Genomic DNA, 27,942 nt, shown 5'->3' on the forward strand with positions numbered 1-27,942 from the left:
GCAATTTTACATATCTCACAACCTGTCTGGATAAGGAATACAAAGACCAGTAAGAGTACTTGCGGGATTAGTAAACCTTTGCAAGCACTGGTGCTGAATTTGTGATCAGAACAAAAACACATAGTATTCTGCATTAAACAGACTTTTTTCTGCAAGTTTTCAAAATGTTTAAAGTCATTTTAATAGCTATTAAGCAAAATATACATTACAAAGTGTCCTCTAAAGTTAAACAAATTAAAAAAATCAGAAGACTAGGAAATGAATTGCTCTTTTAACTTCTTGTTCCAGCAGACTACATGACAAAGTCCCTAAAAGGATTTTGGGAACTAGTAACTCACAATGGAAGCCAAATTAGCACAATGTGCTAAGTTTATTCTTGGGGTAAAAGCATGAAGTCACACAAAGGATAAATTTTACCTAACACATTTACAGCAGTATTATGATCCTTAGCTATACTAAATAGTGAATTAGAAAGAATAGCTTATTCATCTGGGATCATTTTGACTTTTGGAAATCTTCCCCTAAAATTTTGGAAAGGATACAGAAAAAGGGGACTCCATAAACTACAGGAGGTTAGCAGGCTCAAAAATAGACAGAGGAGATGAGCTGAAGCTAAGAATGAATGGAGTTTAGGAGAAGCATCTTTATGCAAAGGGGAATTAATATGTGGAATGGACTGTAAGACAGCACTAGGAAGATGTAAGTGTAAATACATAGGGTACAAATACTGAAAGCAGCCATATGGGTTAACCACACAGCCTACCATCTATTTTGAAGTGATATTAGGGTCTTTTCCATCCATTAATTATTATTAATAAACATTTTAAAAGAATCTCAGCTTCTGCTTAAGCTTGCTCAAAATAGGAGGCTTGAGTCTCTCCAGCAGGTGCAACTGCACAATGCTGTGCCTACCAAGACAGGTACATCAGCAGAAGCATTCACCCCTGAAGAAGGCAAATGTCAGCATCACTACTGCCCTCCCATCAGATTCCAATGGGTAGGGTAGATCTAAGTTCCAACAGGGGCTCAACAGGTTTCGGCTGTGTGCCCTGACACTGCTCCTGCACTGGCAGGTCCCACCAATTCCTTGGTTGCTTTAGCTGGCTCTTGGACCAGGTGAAATGGGGGTTGCAGACAGCTTGCATTACTGTGCCTTTCCCCCAGTGGACTTTCCATTGCAGGAGGCCCAAAACCTGTGTTTCACTAGCAGATCTCAGGGAGTGAGTCAGGCCCAATGTATTAGGAGTATTTTTCCCCATTGTTCTCTTGAAGAGGACAGGTTAACTGAAGATTTCAAATGTATATTTAGTTACTACCTTACATCATAGGAAATGGTGCCCTTGTTTTTATCTCATCATAATACACACATACATCCCTGCAAACTGGAGGTGAGAATACTGTATACCTCACTGTGTACAAAACTGGACATCAGAAAAGTTCAGAAACGGGCACTATCAAATATTGCTGTGGATACAGAGATGCAGATCTGGAAGTTGCTCGGTAGGGTTTGGAGGTTGCTCTGTAGAGGAGTGGCCTAACCGGTTTCTCTCAAATTTAGAAGTTATACAAAGGGGGGAAAAAAGTGGCCTTACTACTAAATATTTCCAAATCAGATGTAACAGTTCACTTGAAGCAAGTCCCCCATGCCTTAAATCTTGACATACACATGTTTAAACACTAGACTAAAATTATTTCACTTACTGAACAGATTATTAGATTTTACCTGGAAGGAGCAACGCCTACCAAATTAGGACCTAGCCCTCTAAACAGAGAACGAGGACCTTCCTTTTGCAAGATCATCCTGGAAAACAAAAAGTGATTTTGAAACATTAAATATACATTAGAAGTGTATAACTGGCCTACATATTAGTGCTATAGTTTAGTTAAATTTAAGCTTTGCTCATCTTTTACGTACAAACTAATTATTCTTTTTAACAATTTAATACTGTAACTGCAAAGAACCAAATTTTCCTAAAATATGCACAAAAAGTGAATTCAATTCTTTATACCATCATTGCTATATTACACACACACTTCTCAGTTTCATGTGTAAAGAACACAGATCATCCTAGAGGCTCAGCAACATATAAATGTTTTCTTCTAGCTACAAAAGGGTCCTTTTAGTAAATGAATCCAAATGTCTACTGTCTACTACTGCTGGACTATTCACCTTGCTGTAGATTCCTGTGTATCGTTTTCAGAATGTGGGACCAAAGATTTAAATTGTATTGTTCTTTTCTCCCACGAACCCCTATCCCCAAATAAAATACTACGCCTGGGGAGGTTCTTGAGAAAAATATACTCTAGAAGAGTTGGACATGGCAATTCCCAACATCCAAAAGGTTCTGATTTTAGGGATAAATTAACTCTAGTTAATGTCACCAATCTAACGAAGGCAAAAATCAGATGCAAGCCACTCCCTGCTCCTCAAACAAATGAAAACAAACAACTCACCACAAAACAAACAAGCAAACACCAACATACCATCTCTGGTTATTTCAACAAAATTTCTTCAATTTTACAAGACACACAACAGCATAGTATGTTTAAACTATAAATTTAAAATATATGCTGAAACTTACAGGAAAATACCACATTACATACAAAAATACTAACACCTCCTTCCCTCCAGCATACAACTTAAATTAGTATTTTTAAAAAATGTATTTTATGTTTCATTAGCACAACAGGATTTCTAGCAAAATACAAGTCTTCTAAAGTGTGAAAAAAATATTGTTAGTGCTCAAAAGATTCACAGAGCTGTCAGATGTTCAATTGAGTGTTCAGTCTTCAGCCTATTTTTAACTTAACTTTGTGTTTGGAAAATGACAAATACTAATTTTGGGCCTGAGGCTCCCCTACCATAATATGAACAAAGACAGATAGGGCAGATATGTTGGAAAGCATACAGCTCTTCTGCATACCCTATTCCCTTCCCTCAGTCTCCTACCATACTGCAGGGTTAAGGCTCAGCATTTGTGGGGCCAGATTCTTCTTTGATTTGTATATCCTAACTATTCCCAATGAAGTTACTGGGGTGTAAAGCCAGGTTAAATAGGAGCCATTTCGCCTACCATTTGGATCATTCCTGCACAATGCTCAGCATTTTGACCCCAACCCAGGAAAGCCTTTTAGCATGTACTAAAGCAGGGGTCGGCGACCTTTCAGAAGTGGTGTGCCGAGTCTTCATTTATTCACTCTAATTTAAGGTTTTGTGTGCCGGTAATACATTTTAACGTTTTTAGGTCTCTTTCTATAAGTCTATAATATATAACTAAACTATTGTTGTATGTAAAGTAAATAAGGTTTTTAAAATGTTTAAGAAGCTTCATTTAAAATTAAATTAAAATGCAGCGCCCCCGGACAGGTGGCCAGGACCCGGGCAGTGTGAGTGCCACTGAAAATCAGCTTGTGTGCTTCCTTCGGCACACGTGCCATAGGTTGCCTACTCCTGTACTAAACTTTAATCACATGGGTAATCACAATGACTGCAATGGGACTATTCAGGTTTAAAGTTAACCAGAGGCATAAGAGTTTTATTAGATTGGGAACAAGGCATTCAGCATCTTGCAGGATTGAGCCCATTATCAGCATGGCTCTGGGAATAGTGTTGGTGGAGGGAGACCACCACACTTTTTTGCGGGACTTGCAAAGGAATGGACAAAAAATACTGAGCAATAAAGTAATACTTTAAATTAATTAATGTCAATATATAAGAATTTTGAATACTTGTCCCATAGGGTTGTGACTTTTAAGGCAGGCCAAACGACACAGGGTGTATGGCAGCACAGGATTTGTTCTGATCTCTTGACACGGTAATATAGCTCTGAACTGCCACATTGTTGACCATACCAAAACTATTTAAGCCTAAACCTTGATGCTAATTTCAGGGCTTGCTTTAAAAAAGCAGGGAAGATGCAAGTATAACCTCAGAGCCACTGCAATCCCCCCTGGAGGTTCACATTTTAAAATATTTTTTTTAACCGCCAACTCAATGTTGCAATATAGGACATCAAGCTTATCAGTTTAGATATGCCGTTCAATATAGACAACACTTTTCAGGCACATTTCCTGTTCAAAACTGACATCCAGGTTAACAACAAGAGAATTAGTCAATTCTGCAAACTCAACTGTTGCGTAAAATGCCCCTGTCTGGAAAGGTTTCAAAAGATTAGTTGAATGTGCACGGTTAGACTAAGTACAATGCTCAAGTGGATTTCAAATGTATTCTGAATACCAACATTTGAAAACAGTCAAATTCTGAGCAAGTGTGTCCACTCCATCACACTCTTCTGGTTAGGGTGACCAGATGTCCCGATTTTATGGGGACCGTCCCAATACTTAGGGCTTTGTCTTATATAGGTGCCTATTACCCGCCACCCCCTTTCCCAATTTTTCACCCTTGCTATCTAATCACCCAACTTCTGCTGCAGAACAGAACCCAAAATTTAGATAAAAAGTTTATAAAAATAAGCATCTGTGTTCCATAAAGTTATAATGGCATTATATAATCACAATACCTCTTGGTTATGAGGTATATGAGCATTCCTAGATGTTTGACAACATTTCAGCTTCATGCCCAAAACAGTTAGTACTCTTGCGGAAATTCTGCACCAAAAAATTTGAATTTCTGTGCCAAAAAAATAAAAATTATGCTAACAGTATTTTAAAATTCTGCAAATCCAGGCAAATTAGGTGTGGGTGGGCAGGCTCAGCCCAGTACGATCCAAGTGTGGAGGGGCCCAGGTGTGGTGTGAGAGGTTCCTGTGTGGGCTATTTCAGTGCGGGTGGCTCGTTGGGGGGTCTGGGTGCACAAGTGCTCATTGAGGGGGTTGAAGGTGCAGGGACAATGGGTCTCTGCAGGGGAACCAGGTGAGAGTGGTTGGGGCTTGAGGGGGGTCTGGTGTGGGGAGATGGGGTTCAGCAGGGGGGATGTGGGTGTGGGGGCTCAGTGGGGGGGTCTGGGTGTGGGGTCGTGGGGACTGGCAAGGAGTCTGGGGGGCTCAGTGGAGGGGTCTGTGTGTGGGGTCGTGGGGACTGGCAAGGAGTCTGGGGGGCTCAGTGGAGGGGTCTGGGTGTGGGGTCGTGGGGACTGGCAAGGAGTCTGGGGGGCTCAGTGGAGGGGTCTGGGTGCTAGGGGAGTAGGACTTGATGGGGTGGGGGTCCAGGTGCAGCTGGTTGAGGCTCAGTGGGGTGTGGGTCTGGGTGTGCAAGATTCATCCAGGGATCCAGGTGTAGGGGGATAGGGTTTGTCAGGGTGACTGTTCAATGGGCCTCTTAACGGGGAGACCCCAGCTGCTGCCGAGGGGACACTGCATGCTGGGTTCCTGCTTCCCCCCGTGATTCCCGTCTCCTTTTCTTCCCCATCTCATTCCACTCCCCCACTGCCAAATGCCTCATCCCCCTCCCCTCACTCCCACATTCCCCTCCCCCTGCCCCATTTCACCCCCCTCTTCCTTCCCCACTGCCTCTTCCCCACACTTCCTCCTCCTCCCCCACTCCCTTCCTAGCCCCACCATGGGCACTCACTGTTGCACAGAAAACAGGAAGGCTCCCAGCACCCAGAAGCGGAACATGACTGACACTAGGACCCAGGAGGCAGCGTTCAGCTGCAGAGTCAGCAGAGCCCAGACACAGCCTCCTTCAGCTGGGCATCTGTGCACTTGCAGAAATGAAGGGGGGCAGGGAGAGTGGCAGGTAACCCCGTGTGCCTCGCCTGTTAGGAGGGGCAATTGTGCTTTCCTGATGTTTTCTGCAGGGAAACACAGGCATTCTGCCGGGGTGGGGGTGGGGGGGTGTTCCATAGAATTTCCCCAGGAGTAGGTTAGATGTGATTTCACAATCTCTTAAGTGCTCAACTGAAATGACTGGAGTGCTAGCCACTTTCCAAAAATACTTTGCAAACCACTACAACAACATATACTTAAACAAATTTGCCATGTTAAAAGAATTTCCAAACACATTGAAGGATTTATTCCAAGTTTCTATTCCTACAAGCTGATCTTCATGGACCAACACTTGTGGTCATGCAAAGTCCCCCTGAAGTGGCTCTGCACACATTCATCAGTAAAGGACAGATGGCAGGATTTTAGCCTACAGCATGATTGGCCTCACTTGCTGAAAGATAGAGTCACAAGGAGTTAACCAGTTATTTAAAATCAATACATAAGCTATTTTATTTTAATCTCATCTGTGAGATGAGGCCATGTTCTCCCACCCCTCCCCACCCTAGGTTCTAATAGGAAGCCCCATCCTTGCTGATGAGATAACCTGGAACCTCAGGGAGAGGAGGCACATATGCATTGGCCTCTATGGCTGCCTCTTACAGCAGCAGCAGCCTGGGAAGATCTGTAGAGTGTCAGGCAGGGGTGTAGATATAAGATTAGTTTGTACATGATTCTGATTAATTTTTTCACAACACAAGGTCAGCCATGCTAGTTGCATTTAAAGGCCACCATGAATTTGAGAAAAACATACTTCTGTCTGAATAGGTTATAGCCGCTAAAAGAAAAAGACTACACACATTTCTCTCCTTTTTTAGTTTGTTTACTTCATGCATTTGAGCAAGTCATGGTTTTGCCTGTACACTCAGGGCCAGGTTCTGCAATCTCATCTGTACAGACAGACCCTTACTCCTGTAGAGAGTCCCACTGAAGCCAATGGGGCACTGCACAGGTGCAGGGGTCTGCCCAAAGAGCAAAATGCAGAATCAGGGCCTTCGTCATTCCTCTGCATAAGGGACCCTTATAAATATTAACAAGAAATCCACTATAAACTGGCAACAGGATTATTTAAAAAAAAATCCCACCACATAACATGTTGGTAGGCAGAATAGTTTAGTGGATATAGCATAAGATGGGGAATCAGGAGACCTGGGTTCAATGACTTCTGTCAACTTGCTCTGTAACCTTGGGTAAGTCACTTTACCTCTCTGTGCCTCTATTCCCTTCCTATCCTTTATCCATTTATAACTGTCAGCTCTGTAGGACAGGGACTGCCTCACTGTGTGTGTAGATACTACTTGAATACAAATCAAGAACAGCATACTGTTTTAAAAGGATGTCCCATCAGAAACTGAATTTTTGTTTTGGTTAATTTTAAATATCTCTTTAAATTTCCCACTCAGTAGTGCTTCTGTGGCTTTTACTCAGGCTTTCATCTGAGGAGAGCAACAATAGGATCTCTGGAGAGCTATCCTGGGAGTCTAAATTCAATTACTTATATATACACATATACACACACCCAGTGGGAAAACGTTGCATTTGGACAAACAATAACTAAAGCTAGATTCAAATTGCTAGTCATCCATTGATAAAAATCAGCTTAAAATATTTTGGTAAAAAGCAAATTTTAGAGAGCTACATCAGGGATGACCTTTAAGGAATATTGTCAACTTAACTCACATTTCTTTCTGAAAATTTTAACTACCCGCTACAGTTATTTGTAACCCTAAGATAATAATCATTGAAATGGGGGGAAGGAAATATTTCATTATTATTTGTTGTTTAACTTATGCAATTGACATCACATTGTATCTAGTCAGTTTTACTGTTTCCTTGAACACAGTTTGTCAGTTTTCCCCATTGTTTGTGTGGGCTTTTCACATAGCAATCGGGGAGAGAAAAAACCCCCAAAACAACAACAACAACAACTTAAAATTGGAAGACAAAAGGTAAAAGTGGCAAGGATACTCAGGGACAGTTATAATAACTTAAACTACTTGTAACCCAATTTAAAAAAAATGGATTAGATTTCAAGTTGACTGTATCTCTTAACATCCAGCCAGATGAGGTTTACAAAAGCAGAGTGAACAATCCCACAAAATATGAGTTACTAGCAAAACTAAAGCTAAAGGCAAAGTTTCAATATTTATAGAACTTTCAAATTTTAGCAGAGACCTTGAGTAACTGTGGCACTATGGGCTCATTATGTAAGGCAGCGGTTCTCAACCTGTGGCCCACGGACCATTCTAAGGGGTGTGTGCAAAAGACAGACTGAAAACTGATGGAAGAATTCAACTATATATACAGATAACAGATTTCCAACATGGTCCACACCTCCAATCGAAATTTTTTAAGGGTCGGCAAAAGAAAAAAAAAATAATAAGGTTGAGAATAACTGCTGTAAAGTACAGAAGACAATGAACATTGAGGGTGCACAGAACTTCTTGACATCACAACCTATGCATCTGCTACTCCTGAGGGCATTCTGTGCCAAAAAATTAAAAATTCTGCACACAATATTTTAAAATTCTGCAAAATTTGTCAAATAAATGTGGAGGCTCCAGCATGGCATTGGGAAGCACAGGCCACTCACTGGCTGCACAGAGGTGGGAGATCACTGTGCACCTCCCACCCCGCCCCCCGGGACACAGAGTCAGCAGTGAGCTGCACCAAACCCTGACACAGTGCAAGGACAGGGCCTGCCTCAGAAACTCTCCAGGGCCCTGCCCCTCTGTGCCAGGTGCACCAGGTATGGGCGGGCAGGCAGGCTCAGCAAGGCAGGATCCAAGTGTGGAGGGGCTTAGTGTTGGGGGTGTCCAGATGTGGATTGAGAGGGTTCTGTGTGGGGGTTCTGGGTGCACAGGGGCTTGTTGGGGGGTTCTGGGTGCAATGGTAATGTTACTTTGCAGGGGGGTCCAGATGAAGGTGATTGGGGCTCAGTGGGGGGGGGGGGGATAGAGCTCAGGAGGGGGTCTGGGTGTGGGGGCCACAGTGGGGGGATCCAGATGTTGGGGGAGTGGGGCTCAGTGGCATGGAGATCCAGGTGCAGCTGGCTGGGGCTCGGTAGGGTGGGGTCTGGGTGGCTCATTGTGGTGGTCCAGATGCAGGGGGAGTAGGGCTCGTCGGGGGGTTCTGAGTGTGGGAGGAGGGAGTGAGGCTAGGCAGGAGGGTCTGGGTTTGAGGAGGTCTGGATGCATGGGGGTTGGGCAGATGGGGCAGCAGCTCCTTGTACAATGATCCCTCCCCCTGCAGCTGAGGAGCGATGGGTGCAAGAAGCATGCGGGAGGGAGGGGGAAGGAGTTTGAAGAGCTTCCTACAGCTGGGGAAGAAATCTGGAAGTGGGTCTGACATGGCCCCAGATGCCATGCAGGGGAAGAGGAAGTCCTATCTTCCCCAGCCCAGCTGGGACTAGCAGCTGAGCCCGGGGCAGAGTTGAAGTCACCAGCTGGGTCTTCCCCAGTCCAGCCCCCTTCCCCACAGTGATTTACCTCTCTGCTGGCTGCCCTGGGCACCTGAAACATATTGCTGGGGAGGGTCGCATGACTGCTCTTGTGGATTTCCTTTTTCTGCGGGGAAGCAAAGAAATCTGCAGGGGACATAAATTCTGCACATGCGCAGTGGTGAAGAATTCCCCCAAGAGTAATCTGCATCTGATGTCACTTAACTCACAAGTAACTGTATTGAGCAACTGCGTTACACCAGTTTTTTTCCCCACAGGTGTCAGATAATAATCAGACTTTATGTCTGCCAGACATAGCATGCTAGCAGAACAGAAGACAGAAATCAACCCCTAAAACTAGAAGGAAATTTTAAATAAAAGAAAAGTAACCACATGTTAAATATTTTAATGTCTGAAGACTTCTGACAACACATAAACAAGCTCCAGTATACACTGGTGCTTTCTTGGGGCAATCAGGCTCAAGAACAAACATACCTAGGTTTATTAAATATATGAAATCACAAATGAGGCTCCAAGTTCACTAGTTGTGTGTGTCAGGCACAAAAAGAAACTAAGTATGCTAAATTGAATTGATATATCTATTATATTATATTATATATCTATATATTATATAAAATGTAACCCAAATTATTCCAGTACTGATTGCACTTTAAGGTACCCTTTAAAAATCTGCTATTATCCATTTTAACTTTGGCAACAATTTTTACATTTTATTCCATATAGATCAGGATAAGTTCCAACATGTTCTAAAGCAGGGGTTCTCAACCTTTTTCTTTCTGAGCCCCCTTCCCTAAACGTGCTATAAAAACTCCACGGATCAGCTGTGCCATGACAACTGATTTTCTGTGTATAAAAGCCAGGGCTGGCGTTAAGGGGTACAAGCAGGGCAATTGCCCGGGGCCCCTTGCCACAGGGGGAACTGTGAAGCTAAGATGCTCAGGCTTTGGTTTCAGCCCCAGGTGGCGGGCCGTGAGGCCCCAGGCTTCAGCCCCATAAGGTGGGGCTTTGGCTTTCTGCCCTGGCCCCCAGCGATTCTAACACTGGCCCTGCTTGGAGGATCCCTTGAAACCTGCTTGGACCTTTGGTTGAGAACCACTGTTCTAAAGAGAAGCAAGCTCATGTAAAGCACATAAGAACTACTGCATTAACTTAATTGCTGACAGCAAACAAAAGAGGAAGCTAACTCTTTGAACGACAATGTGAAAAAAATTGCATTGCTAATAGCTATGCAATTGATAGTCAAAAAGTAGTTTGCCTATGATACGGTTTGTCACATCCACAAAACTCATTAGGAGCAGTGGGTTATGGACATGTAGAATCTATCAGCTGTATACGTGCAGATACTAAACTATTTAAAAGTACACGTTAGACATGGAGGTTCTTTTGAAAATTGAGCTGAGTAGTTTGTAAATATTGTCATATTGCTTGACAGAGTGAACTCAATTAAATTTAACCATATTCTTAGCTTGGCTATGTATATATTTTATATAATTCCTTCTACTGATGGATGCTCTAGGATTGACATCTCAGACTCACGAGACTTCAGATGTACTAAATTGTCAGAAACGGGTTTGTTGAAATATCTCAGAGGTACAAGACAGGAACAATCTTTTGTGGGTCTCCCACTTAACACTCCTTTGCCCACCTTCTCAAGGTGCTAAGAGAAAAGACTACAGCACTAGAGCTCTGCACAAGCCTAATTTTAAAGCCCAAGCTGGACCCAACACTGACCTGAGCACAACCAACCCGTACCTGATCCAAGAGTGTCGAGACATTTTCAGACCAACCCAAACTCAATAGACTTCCCCCGAACCTGCACGAACTTGGGGCTCAGCCTGCTGGGGCCTTCCCGCTCCCCACACCTTAAGGCCGCAATCTGTCTCCAAACACCTCCTGCCTGGGGGGTTGGCATAGTGGCAGCTGTGTGCTTTGCTCCTGGCTGCCACTGACACGTCACTGCACCGTGTGCGCTACGGAGTGAGAGCCACTCACTCCACAGCACATGTAGAGCACAATGAGCAAGTGGCGGCTGGTAGGAGTGGGGCATGCAGCTGCCACTATGGCGAGCCCACAGGCAGGAGCAGATGATCAGAGATGACCTGACCCAACCCAATCACAATACTAATAGTCGGATACCATTGGGTTCAGGTCAGGTTGCAAGGCTTTACAGAGGACAGCAGTTCATCGCTTCCCAGTCCCAGAATTGTTCTTTCTATGCAACTTATGAACATTAGCATCAATTACAACTTTTCCATGGAATTATACTTAAATTGAGACTCTGCCACATAACCCACCTAAGAAGCTGAAAGCTCTAGATTTTACTCCTGGAGGAATTCTGCACCACTGTGCAATGAAGAATTTTGTAGAATTCTGTGTGTGCAGAATTTCCTTTCCCGCACAGAAACGGGCTGCAGTGCTGCTGGCCACCACTAGGGCCACTGGACCCAGCAGAGCCTAGCTCACACATAGAAGACACTGCAGGTGGGATGGGGAGGGAGCTAGAGGATTCCTGGAAGCTGTAGTTCCCAGCACACACTGAGAGAAGGAGATGGCGGTGCGCAGGAAACTCCATGCAAACTAGGGACCAAGCATCTGGCTGTTTCTCCCTCTGGATCCCTGGGCATGAGTGTCTGGGCTCTGGGGGGGGGCATGGCTGGGCTCGGAGGGAGAGGGGGTGCGGGTATCTGGGCAAAGGGGGACCCCACAGCTGAGCTCTGGGGGAAGAGGGGTGTGTGGGTGTACTGGCTGTGGGGGCACCGTCGCTGGGCTTGGGGGGGGGGGGAGGGAGAAAGGGAGCAGAGAAACAGGAACTGGGTTGTCATTGTGTTTTTTTTAACTCTCTACTTCTGGGGGAATTTGTGTGTATTGTTAAAGACATACTTGCTGACAGATATTTTGAAATAAATTACCAAAATAAACTGAAACTGGTTTGATTACATATAGTGTTATTTTGACAAATAAGATTTGCAGAATTTAGCAGAATTTTAAAATATTGTGTGCCGAATTTTTAATTTTTTGGCACAGAATGTCCCCAGGAGTAAGATTTAGATGCAGCCTATCTGTTACTAACCTAGGACATGAAGGGTGAAATTCTGGCCTCACTGAAGTCAGTGGCAAGACTCCCATGGTCTTCAATGAAGCTAGAGTTTCACCTGTAATGTGTAGACCAACAATCAGGGAAGGAACATCATTCATTTATAAAATAATTAACAACTGGACAGTATCAGAGGCCCAGTCTATCAAACTGGAACATTGCTATTATCCATCCAATAGCAGCAGCACCACCACTTGATGCTAGAGCCTAGTCTGCTGCCCGAGAGGTTAGATTCAGGGTTTGGGTCCTATGTTGTTTCACCGTATTTGTTCATTCAGAACTTGGGCTTTCTTGCTAAAAGAGTAGAACCTTCCGGGTATGATCCCTTTCAGGTACATATATCCATCTTTTGATATACTGATTTGTAGGCAGGAATACAAAATTACTGCTATTCTGAAATTTAAAGTAATAAATTTAAGGCACGTCCTTGACACAAATGCCTACCAAATTTGAAGTTCTTGCTCCACAATGTGAGGTCGCTAGAAAAGTTCACCAGATTTTTTTATTTTTTTTTAACGTGTGCAAAACAACATATTTTTCCCAGCCTGAGACAGACACCCAAGTGTGGAAAATTTCAGCACAAGTAGTTAAAATTTTGCAAAGTTGTAAGCAAGTGAAAACAGGATCATAGAAAGGGAAGTGTCAGGCAACCTCAATAATACACCTATAACAGAAAGTGTTGGGAAATTGAATAGCAGCTTTCCAGATCTTGATAGAAGCAGGGTAGAGATTCTTTAGCTGCTCTCTAACCACCATGAAGTTTTTGGTTATCAGAGATAAGCAGAGGAGAAAGGACAAGGGATAACCATGTTTCCAAGTCATGTTGTATTAGGGTCCTGGACTCCTCCCTGGATCAGAAGCTCTTTGGCTATCAAAGTCATCTGAAAAATTACATGGAAACAGGGGTTCTGACTGGCTAGCAAGGTCATTGAAAACATTCTTGTGCGAACATAATGTCATGAAAATAAAATGCATATTTAGGAGCATTCTGTATGTTTGGCATTCCTTAGGTATAAGAATCAGCTCTTCTGGGGCTGAAGTTCCAGTCTGATCTTATTCTCTCACAGCATGACCAAATGTTACATTTAGATAACCATTTATGGAGCGGAGACTGTAGCCTGACTACATTGTAAAGAACTTACATTCAAAAACCTCAGTGCACAAATCAACTGTTTTAGACGGCAAAAAGTTAGGGGTTGTCTGACATTATCTCTAAAGAAAAAACAATAATACCCCATGAAAATTAAAAAGGATCAGAAGAACAGGAACATGCAGATAATACTCACTTCAAACAATGGAGAGGTCCAGGAGATACTCTAGTTACTCGATTGACACTAGCACCATTCACAGTGCTGAGATGAACTTCAGAGATGTAGAGAGTAACAGAGGAGGACTGCAGCCGTGTTTTCACAACTTCTAGCGGACATGTCAGAATTGCACCAACAGTACCCCCACATCTGCAAAAAGAAATAAGATTCTAAGCCTTGAAGGAACTAGAAAGGTCATTACATTAGCTAAACAGAAGATGGCTCAGGATCATGGTGATGGAGAAGCTAACAATGATCTGAATTCATGATAGTAGTGTAGTTATTACTACATGCCCTTGAACTAGTGACACCAGTTAATCAACTTCTCTTTGTTAATCCCACAACTAAGAGTGAAAATTTTAACTGCCAAAACAAATAACTCAGATTGGTGCAAAAGTGCACTACCTTTAGTGCATGCAGTTCAACTTGGCTCTGGAAGATGTCTAAAATGTTTAGCTTCTTATGGTTGAAACTTAACCTTCTCTTCCTAATTTTTGGTGCATTCTTGATCAAAACAAAGCTGTTAACATTCCCAATGTGAAAAACTGGGGTGTGTATATGAGGATATGTACACAATATATTAGCACTATACACAGATAATTGGAGGGGAGGTAAAGAAAGTAGTAAGGCAAAATGTTAAGAGCTATGTTATTCCAGATTATTTCAAAACTCCGCTTTAAATTTTGGCAATGGTAGCAGGAAAAGCAATAGTCTTCTGACAATTTACTGGCTCACTTCTTCAAGGCAAGGAAGTAGATTTACTGTTCAGAGAACAGACCACAATGGACCTGAATCTGGAAAACTGAAAGTCTTCTTATCTGGTTAGAAATGGAAAGAAACATGGTCTTTTCAAGTTTCACTGTACAGTCCTGCCAATCAGCTTTGAGAAGTGGTGCACCACTCCTCCTCCTCCCTTCCATAGCACAACAGAGCCAAGTAAATGACATTTTGGCAGTTTTGTAAAGGAGTCATCCTAGTGTGTGGTGCTAATAATTGCTTTAACTAATATCTACATACCCATCTGCTCATTGCACACTGCACACAAAAAAACCTCTCAGGGAAAATAAGTAAAAATAAAAAGTCCATGAATCATGATAAGGGCATGAAGAACACCAATGTTTCTTTACTGCTACCACTGCTGAAAAAGTACATGCCTCAGAATGTCAAAAAAGGATTAAATAGTATTCCACTTCCCAGATGAGTTTATATAAACAATCCCCCAATTGATAAATCCAGAGTTCTAGACTTCACTCTGATCATTCTAATTTTTGAAGATTTAAGTCAGAACCTTACTGTTAATTAAATATAATGATCCCAATTCTACTTGCAGCTACACTTGTGGAACTCCCACTGAATTCAATAGAAGTGGGGCTTGCTTATTGAAGACAGAACTGGGGGCATTGTTTGGAATTTAAACAGTTTCAGAATAAGATTCTAACCATCAAATATTTTGTGTTGAAAGACTAGTAAAGTCTCAAAACTGGTAATTTTTATTGTTTAAAAATTCTGCTGATTTAACAGCTCTTTTCATCTACCTGCTAATATTACCATATAGTGTTCCACTTAATGATTAGGGGTGAAAACCTGTCCCCATTGAGTTCAATAGGGCCAGGATTTCACGTTAGGAGTTAAAACTTTTCTGTACTACCCAGTGATTCTAAAAAAAATAATGTAATGCTCATGAAAGGTGCCAGAACCCAGAAGAACGAAATCCACTCTATCCAAAGAACAGATAACAGTGAGAGTTTCTTCACCCACCACTATGCCGCAGTACTGACATACTTCCCACCCAAACGTAGTTTAGCTTCTGTATGAATCCTCAATCCTTTCCTGTTGCACAGGCGGCCACAAAATTCATGCCAACTAGGATTATGGTTTGTGTATTGCATCCCACTAGACTCAATTCACAAAACAGCTATACAGGGAATAATAAAAGTTTGGTCATCTTCACCAATACTATATTTAAATGAGTGACCCAGAAGTATCTCATTACCAATCCCCAGAGCCAATCAGTCTCTTCTCCAACTTCAAGATTACTCTAAAGTGAATTCACTTCCAAGTTTTAAATAGAAGCACATTTTTCTTGATCATGTCTATTCTCAGCACCCTGAGTCACTACACAGTCACTAAGGGATTAGGAGTCAACATACTAACAAAGAGTGTCTGTGTATTAAATACTACATAGATTCCAAAATTGGAGTTCAAATAATATAGTGATGGGGCCATATAAGCACTTTCATCATAGAAAAGTTAAAATAGCCTAGGGCAGTGGTTTTTAACCTTTTTTCATTTGTGGGCCCCCAAAATTTGGAATGGAGATGTGGACTCCTTTGGGAATCTTAGACAGTCTGCGGACGCCCAGTGGTCCACGGACCACAGGTTGAAAACTACTGGCCTAGGGAAGTACGACAGAATATTAGCTTACTAAATTAACTTCACATATCTTCATTTGGTAGTGAAAGTAATTCTAAAACTAAAACTTCTTATTTACAACCATACAAATATATACACATTAACAGACCTGTTCTATCCTAGCTCTTATATTCGCTTTTCATAATTAGATTTCAAAGCGCTTTACAAAGGAGGTGCAATTTATTTTGCACCGACTCTCTACTTCATGCCATTTGGAACATTTTCCATCCATAGTCTGAATATATTTTAAATGCTACAACATGTTAACTAACATGTTGTCTTTACGCAAAACGATATACAATCAAGTTATCAAGAATATATGAAACTGCTGCTTTACCATGTTAAAAAAAGACTTATACAATTAATGCCTGAATTGTTTTTTCCATTTGTGGTATGTACACAACATTAGCTAGGGCAAAGTATTAGAATACTAAAGATACAATGTTCATTACAGTCATAGTAATAAATTTATTTCTAACACTGGCTTCAGATTCACGTTGCCAGGACAAAGGAATGAGTACTTATGCTTTCTATCCCATAGATTTTTTGCTTGCTGGGTACTTTCAATTTGTAAGGAAAAGAAACATAGCGTTTTCTTGGATGCAGGAGAAATGGGGCAGAATATTAAGATGCAAATGAGTAAAAGAACAGGGCTATACTTTCAGGGAGCAAATGCTTTTCAGGTCCAAGGTCTGGGATTTGCTTTGCTAAATAGTGGCCCGGGTTCAAACCCAGATTCATTACCTTATCAACCACAAAGGCTACCTATGAATATTATTCACCAATAGAAAACTAAGCTGGTAATACAGCATTTGATTCCACACTGGTTGGTCCTTAAGATACCAAATATTAAAAAAAAAAAAAAAAAAAAAAAAATCAAATCACACTAATCAGAAGCCATCTTGATCTCTCCCACACAAACTTCATTCCAGCCTGGTTTTACTGTTGGTTATTTCACAAATTTAGAGCATGCACCAGGGCTGTACACCAGGCATTGTCAGACTTTCCTTTTGTGGATCACATTAGGAGACTGTCTTCTGAATCCCTTCCCCTCTCATCAACAATCATATGGAGGACCCCTGTCCCATTTGTCACCACATAACTTCCCTGTGTGAACTACAGAAGTTGTTTACATGTAGAAATAGTATTAGGAAAATATTGAATATATTTGTAGCTAATACTACTTCTACATGTAAACAATTTCTGTAGTTCACACGCGGAGGTTATGTGATGACATCTGAAAGTCTGGCAGCCTTTCCTCCAAACAGTATTAAGTATTACTCGCTATCCCTGGGACTTTGTAAGGCTGCTATAGTGATTTTAACGTTTGGATGCCACCTACTTCATACTATTTTTGCCCAATCTTTTTGTTAACTATGTAAAACTTTCACAGTTTTACAAGATTGGAGAAATTATTTGTCTTTTCACTGCTTAATCAATTAAAAATCTGGAAAAGTGGTAAATTTGAAAATCTGTGCCAGCCCCCACCCCCAACCAAAGGTTAGCTGTAAAACATCCTGTCTTGCCTTTTAAAATCTGTGCAGTGATTTTTAACAAGGTTTTCAAAAATACCTTGCAGTACACATTTGAAGTAAGGTTTTTTAAAATGATTTTTCCCAAAAAGTTAAAGTTGCAGGCTTTAGAAAATTCAAAACTACAAAGGATTCTTTATTGTTACTATGTACTTTATCAAGTTCAAGTAATTAATCTGTGAAGGTTTCAGTAATTTAAATTAGGAACTAGTACACATATTTGTTCAAATAAGTTTAGACTATGTTGATTCAATTTTTTTTTAATTATTTGCTGAAGGGGAAAAGAAATTAAATGGAATGAAATTTGGTATTCAAAGCACCTGCCTAGAAAATCTTTTACCCCCCCGTTTAAATAATCTATTCCAGTGGTTCTCAAGCAGGGGTACATGTACCCCTGGGGGTACGTAGAGGTCTTCCAGGGGGGTACATCAACTCATCTAGCTATTTGCCTGGTTTTACAACAGGCTACATAAAAAGCACTAGCAAACTCAGTACAAAATAAAATTTCACACAATGATTTTTATACTGTTCTATATTCTATATCAGTGGTTCTCAAACTGTGGGCAAGTTTGTTTTAATAGGTCGCCAGGCCCAAGCTCAAGCCCTGCTGCATGGGGCTGAAGCCAAAGCCCAAGTTTTTAAGAGAGGTGAAACTGAGGGAATGCTAGACAAATCAGACTCCTGAAAGAAATACAGTAGTCTGGAAAGGTTGAGAACCACTGATCTATTAAGTTATTTTCAAAATAAGGGGAAAAAACAAATATAGCTATTTCAATATTTAGGTATTGTGGTTTGAGGTGGTTTTTTTTTTTTTTTTTTTTTTTAAGCAATATACAGCAAAAGTGCCTCTTTTTAGATTAAGTGGAATTGTGCAGGCAAATCATTTAAATGCAGAGTAGGTGAATGTTTTTAGAAATTTAGAAGTGGGTACAGGAAAGGGGAACAGACAAGAACTATTACAGTGAATTATTTTAAGAGGCTTTTTGAATTTTACTCATTAATCAGACAGATATAAATATTTTCTCCTCTCACAGTTACATGGATGTAGGATAAAAAAATTGTAGATTGCCTCATTTCTAAAATTATAGCATATATGATGAATGCTTGGCATAATAAACTCATATAACCTATGCTATAGTCTGCAGTGTAGATTTTTAAACACTCTGCATATGAATTATTGCTGATGCAGGGCATGCTATTCTTTATCAGTCAAAGAACTATACAACCGTTAAGTCTCAGCACCATTAGGAGAGATGCAAGTATTAACTTCTATAGACAGGGAAACTGAGGCATGGAGGTATTGGGTGAAGAGCCAAGATCATACCAGAAGTACATGACACAGAGCCGTGATTTCCTGACTCACAGACTGTGCTTTAGTCACAAGACTATCCTCTCCCTCTCTCTTTAGTCCTGTTGAATAGGAGGAGGATCTTTGAACTGAAAACTTCTATTTTGCATCACATTAAGAGTTCTCCTCCACAGCTGCCAACATATGTTAGGATGGTTGTGTACACAGAAGTACATAACAAAGAGAGGGCTGTATGTCTTATGAAAGCTACAAATAAACAGCAACTGTGTACAATTTTCTTTGTACAAACACTAACACTCTTAGTATACAGATGTGCCAGCTGCACTGATAAAATAAGCTAATGGCATGTTAAAGAGGTCTCAATACACATTCAGAGAAAAGATTCATTCCCATCACCATCTCTCATCTTAAGGTACAAATACATTTAAAAAGGAAACAGACAAAGTTAAGGCTAAAATCATCACCTCATTCTTTGGCTGGTGTTAGAGGTGATTTGAGGCCACCTGAAAGTGACCCTTGTTAGTAGCATGCTGTGACGGGTTGGATCACAGAAACCCCCTTGGGAGCTGCCACCTAATGTGCCAAGACTACTTCTGCTCCTGTTTTCCCTGCCAGCTCAGGACTCCAGCACCCTGTCTTGCTGAGCCAGACACTCCCGTCTGGCTCCAGACACAGTCCCAGGGTCTGAATCACTTGTCCCAAAGCTGCAAGTTTACCTGAAAATAGCTCACAGTAGTGTGCTTGTCTTTAGCACTCAGATGCCCAACTCCCAATGGGGTCTAAACCCAGATAAATCCGTTTTGCCCTGCATAAAGCTTATAAATTGTTTGCCCTCTATAACACTGATAGAGAGATATGCACAGTTGTTTGCTCCTCCAGGTATTAATACATACTCTGAGCAAATTACTAAATAAAAAGTGATTTTATTAAATACAGACAGTAGGATTTAAGTGGTTCCAAGTAGTAACAGACAGAACAAAGTAAGTCACCAAGCAAAATAAAATAAAATGCGCAAATCTATGTCTAATCAAGCTAAATACAGATAATCTCACCCTCAGAGATGCTTCAGTAAGTTTTTCTCAGACTGGACACCTTCCAGGCCTGGGCACAATTCTTTCCCCTGGTACAGCTCTTGTTGCAGCTCAGGTGATAGCTAGGGGATTCTTCATGGTGGCTCCTCTCCCCCTCTGTTCTCTTCCACCCCTTTATATATATATCTTTTGCATAAGGCGGGAACCCTTTGTCCCTCTGGGTTTCCACCCCCCCTCACTGGAAAAGCACCAGGTTAAAGATGGATTCCAGTTCAGGTGACATGATCACGTCACTGCAAGACTTCATTGCCCACTTGCCAGCACACACATATACAGGAAGACTAACAGGTAAACACAGTCATCTGCGGATAATGGTCCTGTTAATGGGAGTCATCAAGATTCCAAACCATCATTAATGGCCCACACTTTACATAATTACAATAGGCCCTCAGAGTTATGTTTTATATTTCTAGTTTTAGATACAAGAGTGGTACATTTCTACAAATAGGATGATCACACTCAGTAGATTATGAGCTTTGTAATGATACCTTACAAGAGACCTTTTGCACGAAGCATATCCCATTTGCATTATAGTCACTTATTATCAAATTTTTATAAAACTATCCCAGTTACATTATATTCACTTATGTTTTTATAAAACCATATAGACTGCACAACGTCACACATGCTATTTGATACCATAATGCAAGCTGTGACACTGATATCCAACAAGACACTTAGAGATGGAGTTTCAGCCATTGCTTTCAATTAAAAAAATCAGACACATTTCTTTCATTAGGGCTTACATTTGGTGTCCTTATTTCCACCCGTTCCCAACTTACTCTGCGTGGGATAATTTTGTAGAGTTCAAAATGAACTCTCTTTGGGCTTGATTCTTGCAGCATTTCCATTTCCCTCCAGCAACGCCTGAACCAGTGTGAACCATGTTTCACTATATTAAGAAAAAAAAAAGTACCAGTACAGCCCATCTGTTCAGATTATAATATTTCATCTAACCACCTGCTTATAGTAGCTGAGAGTACAGGTATATGGAGATAAGAAGCTCACTTCCTATGCATATGCTACTCCTGACAGAATTCTGCGCCCCCACAATTCATATGGCCTGCATATTTCTGTGCCCCCCGCAGAGAAAAGTGCAAAAGAAATCTGCAGTGGGACATGTGCCTCTTCCCTGGCAGCCCAGGCACCCTCAAAAATGCAAGTCACTGTGGGGGGCTGGGCATGCATGTGTGCCTCCGGGGAGACCTTGATCACAGTCAGAGGGCGGGGCTGGGCATGCGTGCCTGCCAACCAGTGCGAGAGAGACTCTGTCCCTCTCGCTTGCTACTGTGGCTTGCCGGGGGCATGGAGGGGTAGGTTTTTTTATTATGCACAAGGAAAGCTCTTTCTCCCAGGCAGAAATGTAGCAGCCTGCCTGCTTAGTAACATTGTTAACGTTCCTATTGTTAGTTAACTGTTCCCATTCTCAGTCAATTCCTGCAGGAGCACAAAACCTATAAGAGTTTTAAGGCCCCTACATTGCCAGAGTGACGTAAAGCCTTATAAATGACAGTACGGGAATCAGTGAGGAATATCTATGTGCTTTCTCACTTTTCTCCTGTGCCAAAGTGGCACATTGGAGTTAGATTACAGCTCAGGATTTATTTTACTTACATATTATAAAGAAGGGAAAAAAAAAAAAAAAAAAGACTGAGGGCAAATAAAACATTTACCAAGCAGTCAATAAAATGTCAGGACAATCAAAACCAAGCACTTACCAAAGTACCCCGCCAGGTCCAGGACAATGATTAGCAAAACTGTATGCCTTTTATGTGTGAAAGTCTGAGCAATTTAAAATGACATTCTACTTGGGGGGGGGGGGCAGTTTGGTGATCTGTAATGTAATTTAAATCAAAATCCAGGATTATAATTCGATTGCAAGGTATTAGTTACCTAGTGTTTGTAACTTAACTTTCATGTGTTTAGGAAATGCTGAATAGTTACTGTGACTTTTTTCTGTATTGTAGTTTAAATAAAATTACCAAAACAATTGAAACTGGTGTGATTATACTGCATTATTTTGACAAATAGAATATGCAGAATTTTGCAGAATTTTTAATATTTTGACACAGAATCCCCCCAGGAGTAATATGCCTGCTGGTCACCAAATGCCTGGAGACTGTAGCAGACACTGTTTAATGACACATACTACAGCCTTATTAAAAATGTAAGTATAAGCAGAAAGAATATGTACTAATGGGTAGGTACAATTGACAGTGGAAAGCCAACCACTACAGTAGCCCTTTATGCTTCTTTCCCTACTTTTTGCTCTGCCATCAAAGCAGTGATTTTATGTACACCACGGGTTTTCCCTTGGCACAGGACTCTTACTCCAGCTGGTAGTTCAAAAGGCTATTTTAAGGTAAAAAGTTACATTAACACAATGGTCCTTGTGTAGTTACCAGTACCTTATGTCTCCCCCGCCCTCTTCATCATTTAGCTTGTTTACTTTTTGTATTTCATTTAGCTTTGGTGATGGGAAGAGACTAACCTATTTTCATTTCTCACACACTAGCACAACGTTCTAATCTCTCAATTGCAAGGGAACATTTGCACCCCAACAAAATCACTACTTCCAGGGAAAAATAAAAGCAAGCAAATAAATAAATAAATAAAAATTGTGAAAAATATTTATTTTAGTATTTTTAAACAAAACAAGAAAACACCACCACCACACACAATCAACTTCTCTAGAATTTGCACTTAACCTGCCAGATTAGAGAATGGTGTAGGGAGGGGAAGGTTCAATAGAGATTTTGTAATAATGCATCAGCTGTTTACTTGTCTGGCTAGAAGGAAAATTCCCAAACATTGAGGAACTGAATAGTATGCAGTGATTAACTGTAGTCACAAGACTTACTGAACTGGCACTGAAACACTAAGTGAAGCCCTGATCTTGAAAAGGAATGTATTGTAAAAAAATATGTAAAATAAAAATTGAATTTTAACTTGAATCGTTAGTACTGACAAAAATCAATCTGTGCATGTCCCTCCACTGCGATTCAATAGACAGAATCTGTGGGTAAAGAACTAAAATATCAGACACGCTGCTAAACATAAAGTTCCTTGTATGTCTATACGGGTTATTTACAAATAGATCAGTAACTGACAGTAGCATAAACGAGACCAAAGTGCATTTTAATAGGAAACACGTGTTATCCCTGTGTATCAGTCAATTCCTAATATTAGTCTTCAATATTTGTTGCACACACAGTTTATTTAGTAAGACTGACACCAAAAATAGATAGAAAGAAATACCCACTTCTTTGTGTCCATAATTCTGGCACACCATTAATAGATGGCCAAACTACTACAGTTTACTAAAAAGAGATTCTGTAACCCAGTGTTACTCAGGCTGAGGCTCACAAGCAGCTCTTTAAGGCAGGGGTAGGCAACCTATGGCACTCAAGCTGATTTTCAGTGGCACTCACACTGCCCGGGTCCTGGCCACCGGTCTGGGGGACTCTGCATTTTAATTTAATTTTAAATGAAGCTTCTTAAACATTTTAAAAACCTTATTTACTTTACATACAACAACAGTTTAGTTATATATTATAGACTTATAGAAAGAGACCTTCTAAAAACGTTAAAATGTATTACTGGCACGCGAAACCTTAAATTAGAGTGAATAAATGAAGACTCGGCACACCACTTCTGAAATGTTGCCGACCCCTGCTTTAAGGTATCTCCTGTGGCTCTTTGCAGCACATGATATTAAAACACTATGCAATTTAATTAATAATCTAAGTTATTAACCAATCAGGACACTTTTACTATGTTATTAACCAATTGTAGTTGATAAAATCATAGAATCATAGGACTGGACAGGACCTTGAGAGGTTATCTAGTCCACTCTCCTGCACTCAAGACAGGACTGAGTATTATCTAGACATTCCTGACAGGAGTTTGTCTAACCTGCTCTTAAAAATCTCCAATGATGGAGATTCCATAACTTCCCTAGGCAATTTATTCCAGTGCTTAACCACTCTGACAGTTAGGAAGTTTTTCCTCATGTCCAACCTAAATCTCCCTTGCTGCAATTTAAGACCATTGCTTCTTGTCCTAGTCTCAGAGTTTAAGAAAACTTCCTTGTAACAACCTTTTACGTACTCGAAAACTGTTATATCCCCCCTCAGTTTTCTCTTTACCAGACTAAACAAACCCAATTTTTTTCAATCTTCCCTCATAGGTCATGTTTCCTAGACCTTTAATCACTTTTGTTGCTCTTCTCTGGACTCTCTCCAATTTGTCCACATCCTTCCTGAAATGTGGCACCCAGAATTGGACAAAATACTCCAGTTGAGGCCTAATCAGCGTAGAGTAGAGCGGAAGAATTACTTCTCATGTCTTATTTACAGCACTCCTGCTAATACATCCCAGAAGGATGTTTGCTTTTTTTGCAACAGTGTTACACTGTTGACCCATATTTAGTTTGTGATCCACTATGACCCCCCAGATCCCTTTCTGCAATACTCCTTCCTAGACAGCCATTACCCATTTTGCATGTGTGCAATTAATTGTTCCTTCTTAAATGGAGTACTTTGTATTTGTCCTTATTGAATTTCAATCTATTTACTGCAGATAATTTCTCCAGTTTGTCCAGTTCATTTTGAATTTTAATCATATCCTCCAAAGCACTTGCGACCCCTCCCAGCTTGGTATCATCCGCAAACTTTATAAGTGTACTCTCTATGCCATTATCTAAATCATTGATGAAGATATTGAACAGTACCGGACCCACAACTCATTCCTGCGGGACCCCACTGAAAACTACTTTCTGGGAACCACTTTCTAACTAGTTTTGCACCCACCTTAATGTAGCTCGATCTAGGTTGCATTTCCCTAGTTTGTTTATGAGAAGGTCGTGTAAGACAGTATCAAGAGCTTTACTAAAGTCAAGATATACCACGTCTACCACTTCCCCCCCCCCCCCCATCCACAAGACTTGCTACCCTGTCAAAGAAAGCTACCAGGTTGGTTTGACACGATTTGTTCTTGACAAATCCATGCTGACTGTTACTTATCACCTTATTATCTTCTAGATCAGTGGTCTCCAAACTTTTTGATCGCGCACCCCTATCAGTAAAAATTTTTTGAGCATGCACCCCTTCCGTGCCGAAGCAAAAAAAAAAAAAAAAAAAAAAAAAAGCACTCCTCCTGCCGCGCACCCTCTTTGGAGACCACTCTTCTAGATGTTTGCAAACTGATTGCTTAATTATTTGCTCCATTATCTTTCCCGGTACAGAAGTTAAGCTGACTGGTCTGTAATTTCCTGGGTTGTCCTTATTTCCCTTTTTATAGATGGGCAAATATAGTGCCATTTTCCAATCCTCTGGAATCTCTCCCATCTTCCATGACTTTTCAAAGAGAATCGCTAATGGTTCAGATATCTCCTCAGTCAGCTCCTTGAGTATTCTAGGATGCATTTCATCGGGCCCTGGTGACTTGAAGACATCTAATATGTCTAAGAGATTTTTAACTTCTTTCCCTATTTTAGCCTCTTCTGATCCTACCTCATTTTCACTGGTATTCAGTATATCAGATGTCCAATCACCACCAACCTTCTTGGTGAAAACCGAAACAAAGAAGTCATGAAGCACTTCTGCCATTTCCACATTTTCTGCTATTGTTTTTCCCCTCCTCATTGAGTAACGGGCCCACCCTCTTGGTCTTCCTCTTGCGTCTAATGTATCTGTAGAAAGTTTTCTTGTTACCCTTTATGTCTCTAGCTGGTTTGATCTCATTTTGTGACTTGGCCTTTCTAATTTTTTCCCTAATAATAATACCTGCTCAGCCATTTCACGGTGAGAATAATATTACTAGTATTTATCAATTACAATTGGTTAACAACATAGTAAAAGTATCCTGATTTTTCTATATAAAAAAATGAATTCACACCATTGTGGCTTTTTTGGGTAATCCTGATTGCTAATTTGGCTCCTGAACCACTGAGGTCTGAGTATCACTACTATAACTTTCACCAAAGCTTCCTCTAGAACAGTGGTTCTCAAACTTTTGTATTGGTGACCTCTTTCACATAGCAAGCCTCTGAGGGCGACCCCCCTTGAAATATTAAAAACACTTTTTTATATACCGCATATACTTGTTCATAAGCCGAATTTTTTTTAGTAAAAAAGGGAAGCACCAGAGGACGGGGTCGGCTTATGAACGGGTATAGAGAGGAGAGGTGGGACACAGCCCCTCCCCCCAACAGAGGGAGTAAGGAGAGGCAGCACAGCCAGCAGAGACAGGGAAGAGGCGGGGCCAGAGTCTCTCCACTTCTGGCCATGCTGCTCTGCCCCCAGCCTCCGAAGCAGCTGCAGCTCCGGGGCTGGCAGGCTGCACCTGTGCCGCTCGGCCCCGCCCCCCAGAACAGGCTGTGGCCGCGCCGCCCAGCCCGCCGGAGCACGCTGCGCCCGTGCCGCCTGGCCCAGCCTGCTGGAACATGCTGCGGCCACGCCGCCCAACCTGCTGGATCAGCTCCAGCCAGGCCAGAGATATGGCCCTCCCCAGATAAGGTGGGAAGGGAAGGGATGGGGAGAGTGTGGGGGTCCAGGGCTATGGGTGGGGTCATGTGGGGGCGTGGTCCTGACCCCCAGTTTCTCCCCCCCAAAAAAATTTCCCCACCAGTTGCTGTCCCGGCCCGTCACTTTGTTTACTTAGGTTTACCTCCATGCCTACAGACGCTCGAGGTAAACAAACCATTTCGGCCTGCCAGCGGCTTATCCTGATGACCCGAAAGCCAAAGTTTGCTGACTCCTGATTTATAGGGTCGGCTTATGAATGGGTCATAAAAATTTTCCATTTTTACGTATCCATCTTGTGGGGGTCAGCTTATGAACGAACCGGCTTTTTAACACCATTATAAATGCTGGAGGCAAAGCAGGGTTTGGGGTGGAGGCTGACAGCTCGCAACCCCCCATGTAATAACCTCACGACCCCCAGTTTGAGAACCTCTGCTCTATAACTTCATCATTCCCCTCCCCAAACCCTCCCCATAGACTTAACTTCTTTTTGAGGGGATGGGAGTGGAGGCTTTTTGTTTTGTTTTTTTAAACACAAATCATAAGTCATGATTTAGATAGCTAATATGAAAATAAAGAGATACACTTACTTCTCTATAACAGAACAGTCAGTATTTTGTTAATTATTTCAAGGCCTGATCCTGCAAACACTCATGCCTGTAATTTTACTCCAGTCAAAAGTCCCAGTGACTGTGACACAGGTGAGTAAAGCTGCTCGTGTGCAACTTTTTGAAGGGATCAGGTACTAGTTCAGAACCTTACCAACATGTCACAATGCAAATCAAAACCAATGGTTTCTAATTAGAGAGTTTAACACATACACTCCCAATCTAAAAGCTGCTTTGCATAGGCTGAACCTAGCGTTCACACAGAGCAATTCACAAGATTAAGGCCTAAATCTGGCAGGTATTTTTAAATGTATATTTATCACAAGCCTTATCAGCTTTAGCAAGTGTTGTGTGGCATGTTCCTCTTATAGACTATAACTTTGCCTCTGATTAGTAATTTTGTGTTATATCTTGGGTTCTGAACCACAATTTGATCTGCACAAGTGGACTCCTGTGCTCACAGAGAGCCCCGATGATTTAAGGACTGCACAATTGGCACCTTGCTGTAAATTCACTGAAGCTCAAGACAAAAACTGATAGGAAGATATTTAAAATAAATAAGTAAAAAATGAAGATGAAAAACTATCACTATTCTTCCTAACATACAAATTATGGCCATAAACCTGCAAATTATGGGGCACAGGCAGACTCCTGAGACGAAGAGAAGCTCCTCTGTCCATACACTGTAATTTGTAGGACTGAGGCCTAGATTTTACAAAACAAACTAGAGGTAATCAATTAGGTATACTTATAACAAGAACAAAACAAGTAATTGTCACTTTTCCAGCCTGTTTCTGCTAAGTTTCAACACAGGAGATGTATCCATCTTTTCTAAACTGTGGTTCTACTCTAAAAAAAGGAGTGTGTAAAAATGGCACCTTC

At 41.3% G+C, this 27,942-nt stretch overlaps 1 protein-coding gene across 1 annotated transcript in view; it reads right to left on the reverse strand.

Moving 5' to 3' along the window:
* Positions 1–27,942, reverse strand: part of SLC25A36 (solute carrier family 25 member 36) — a 59,037-nt gene that overhangs the window by 22,366 nt on the left and 8,729 nt on the right. The window contains exons 2-3 of the mRNA XM_065410753.1: positions 13,564–13,734; positions 1,724–1,801 (exon numbers count right to left, since the gene is read on the reverse strand). Coding sequence (XP_065266825.1) covers positions 1,724–1,801; positions 13,564–13,734 — 249 coding nt within the window. The remainder of the gene's footprint in view (positions 1–1,723; positions 1,802–13,563; positions 13,735–27,942) is intronic.

Source organism: Emys orbicularis, chromosome 9 (genome assembly GCF_028017835.1).
Source record: "Emys orbicularis isolate rEmyOrb1 chromosome 9, rEmyOrb1.hap1, whole genome shotgun sequence".
NCBI classification, from domain to species: Eukaryota; Metazoa; Chordata; order Testudines; family Emydidae; genus Emys; species Emys orbicularis.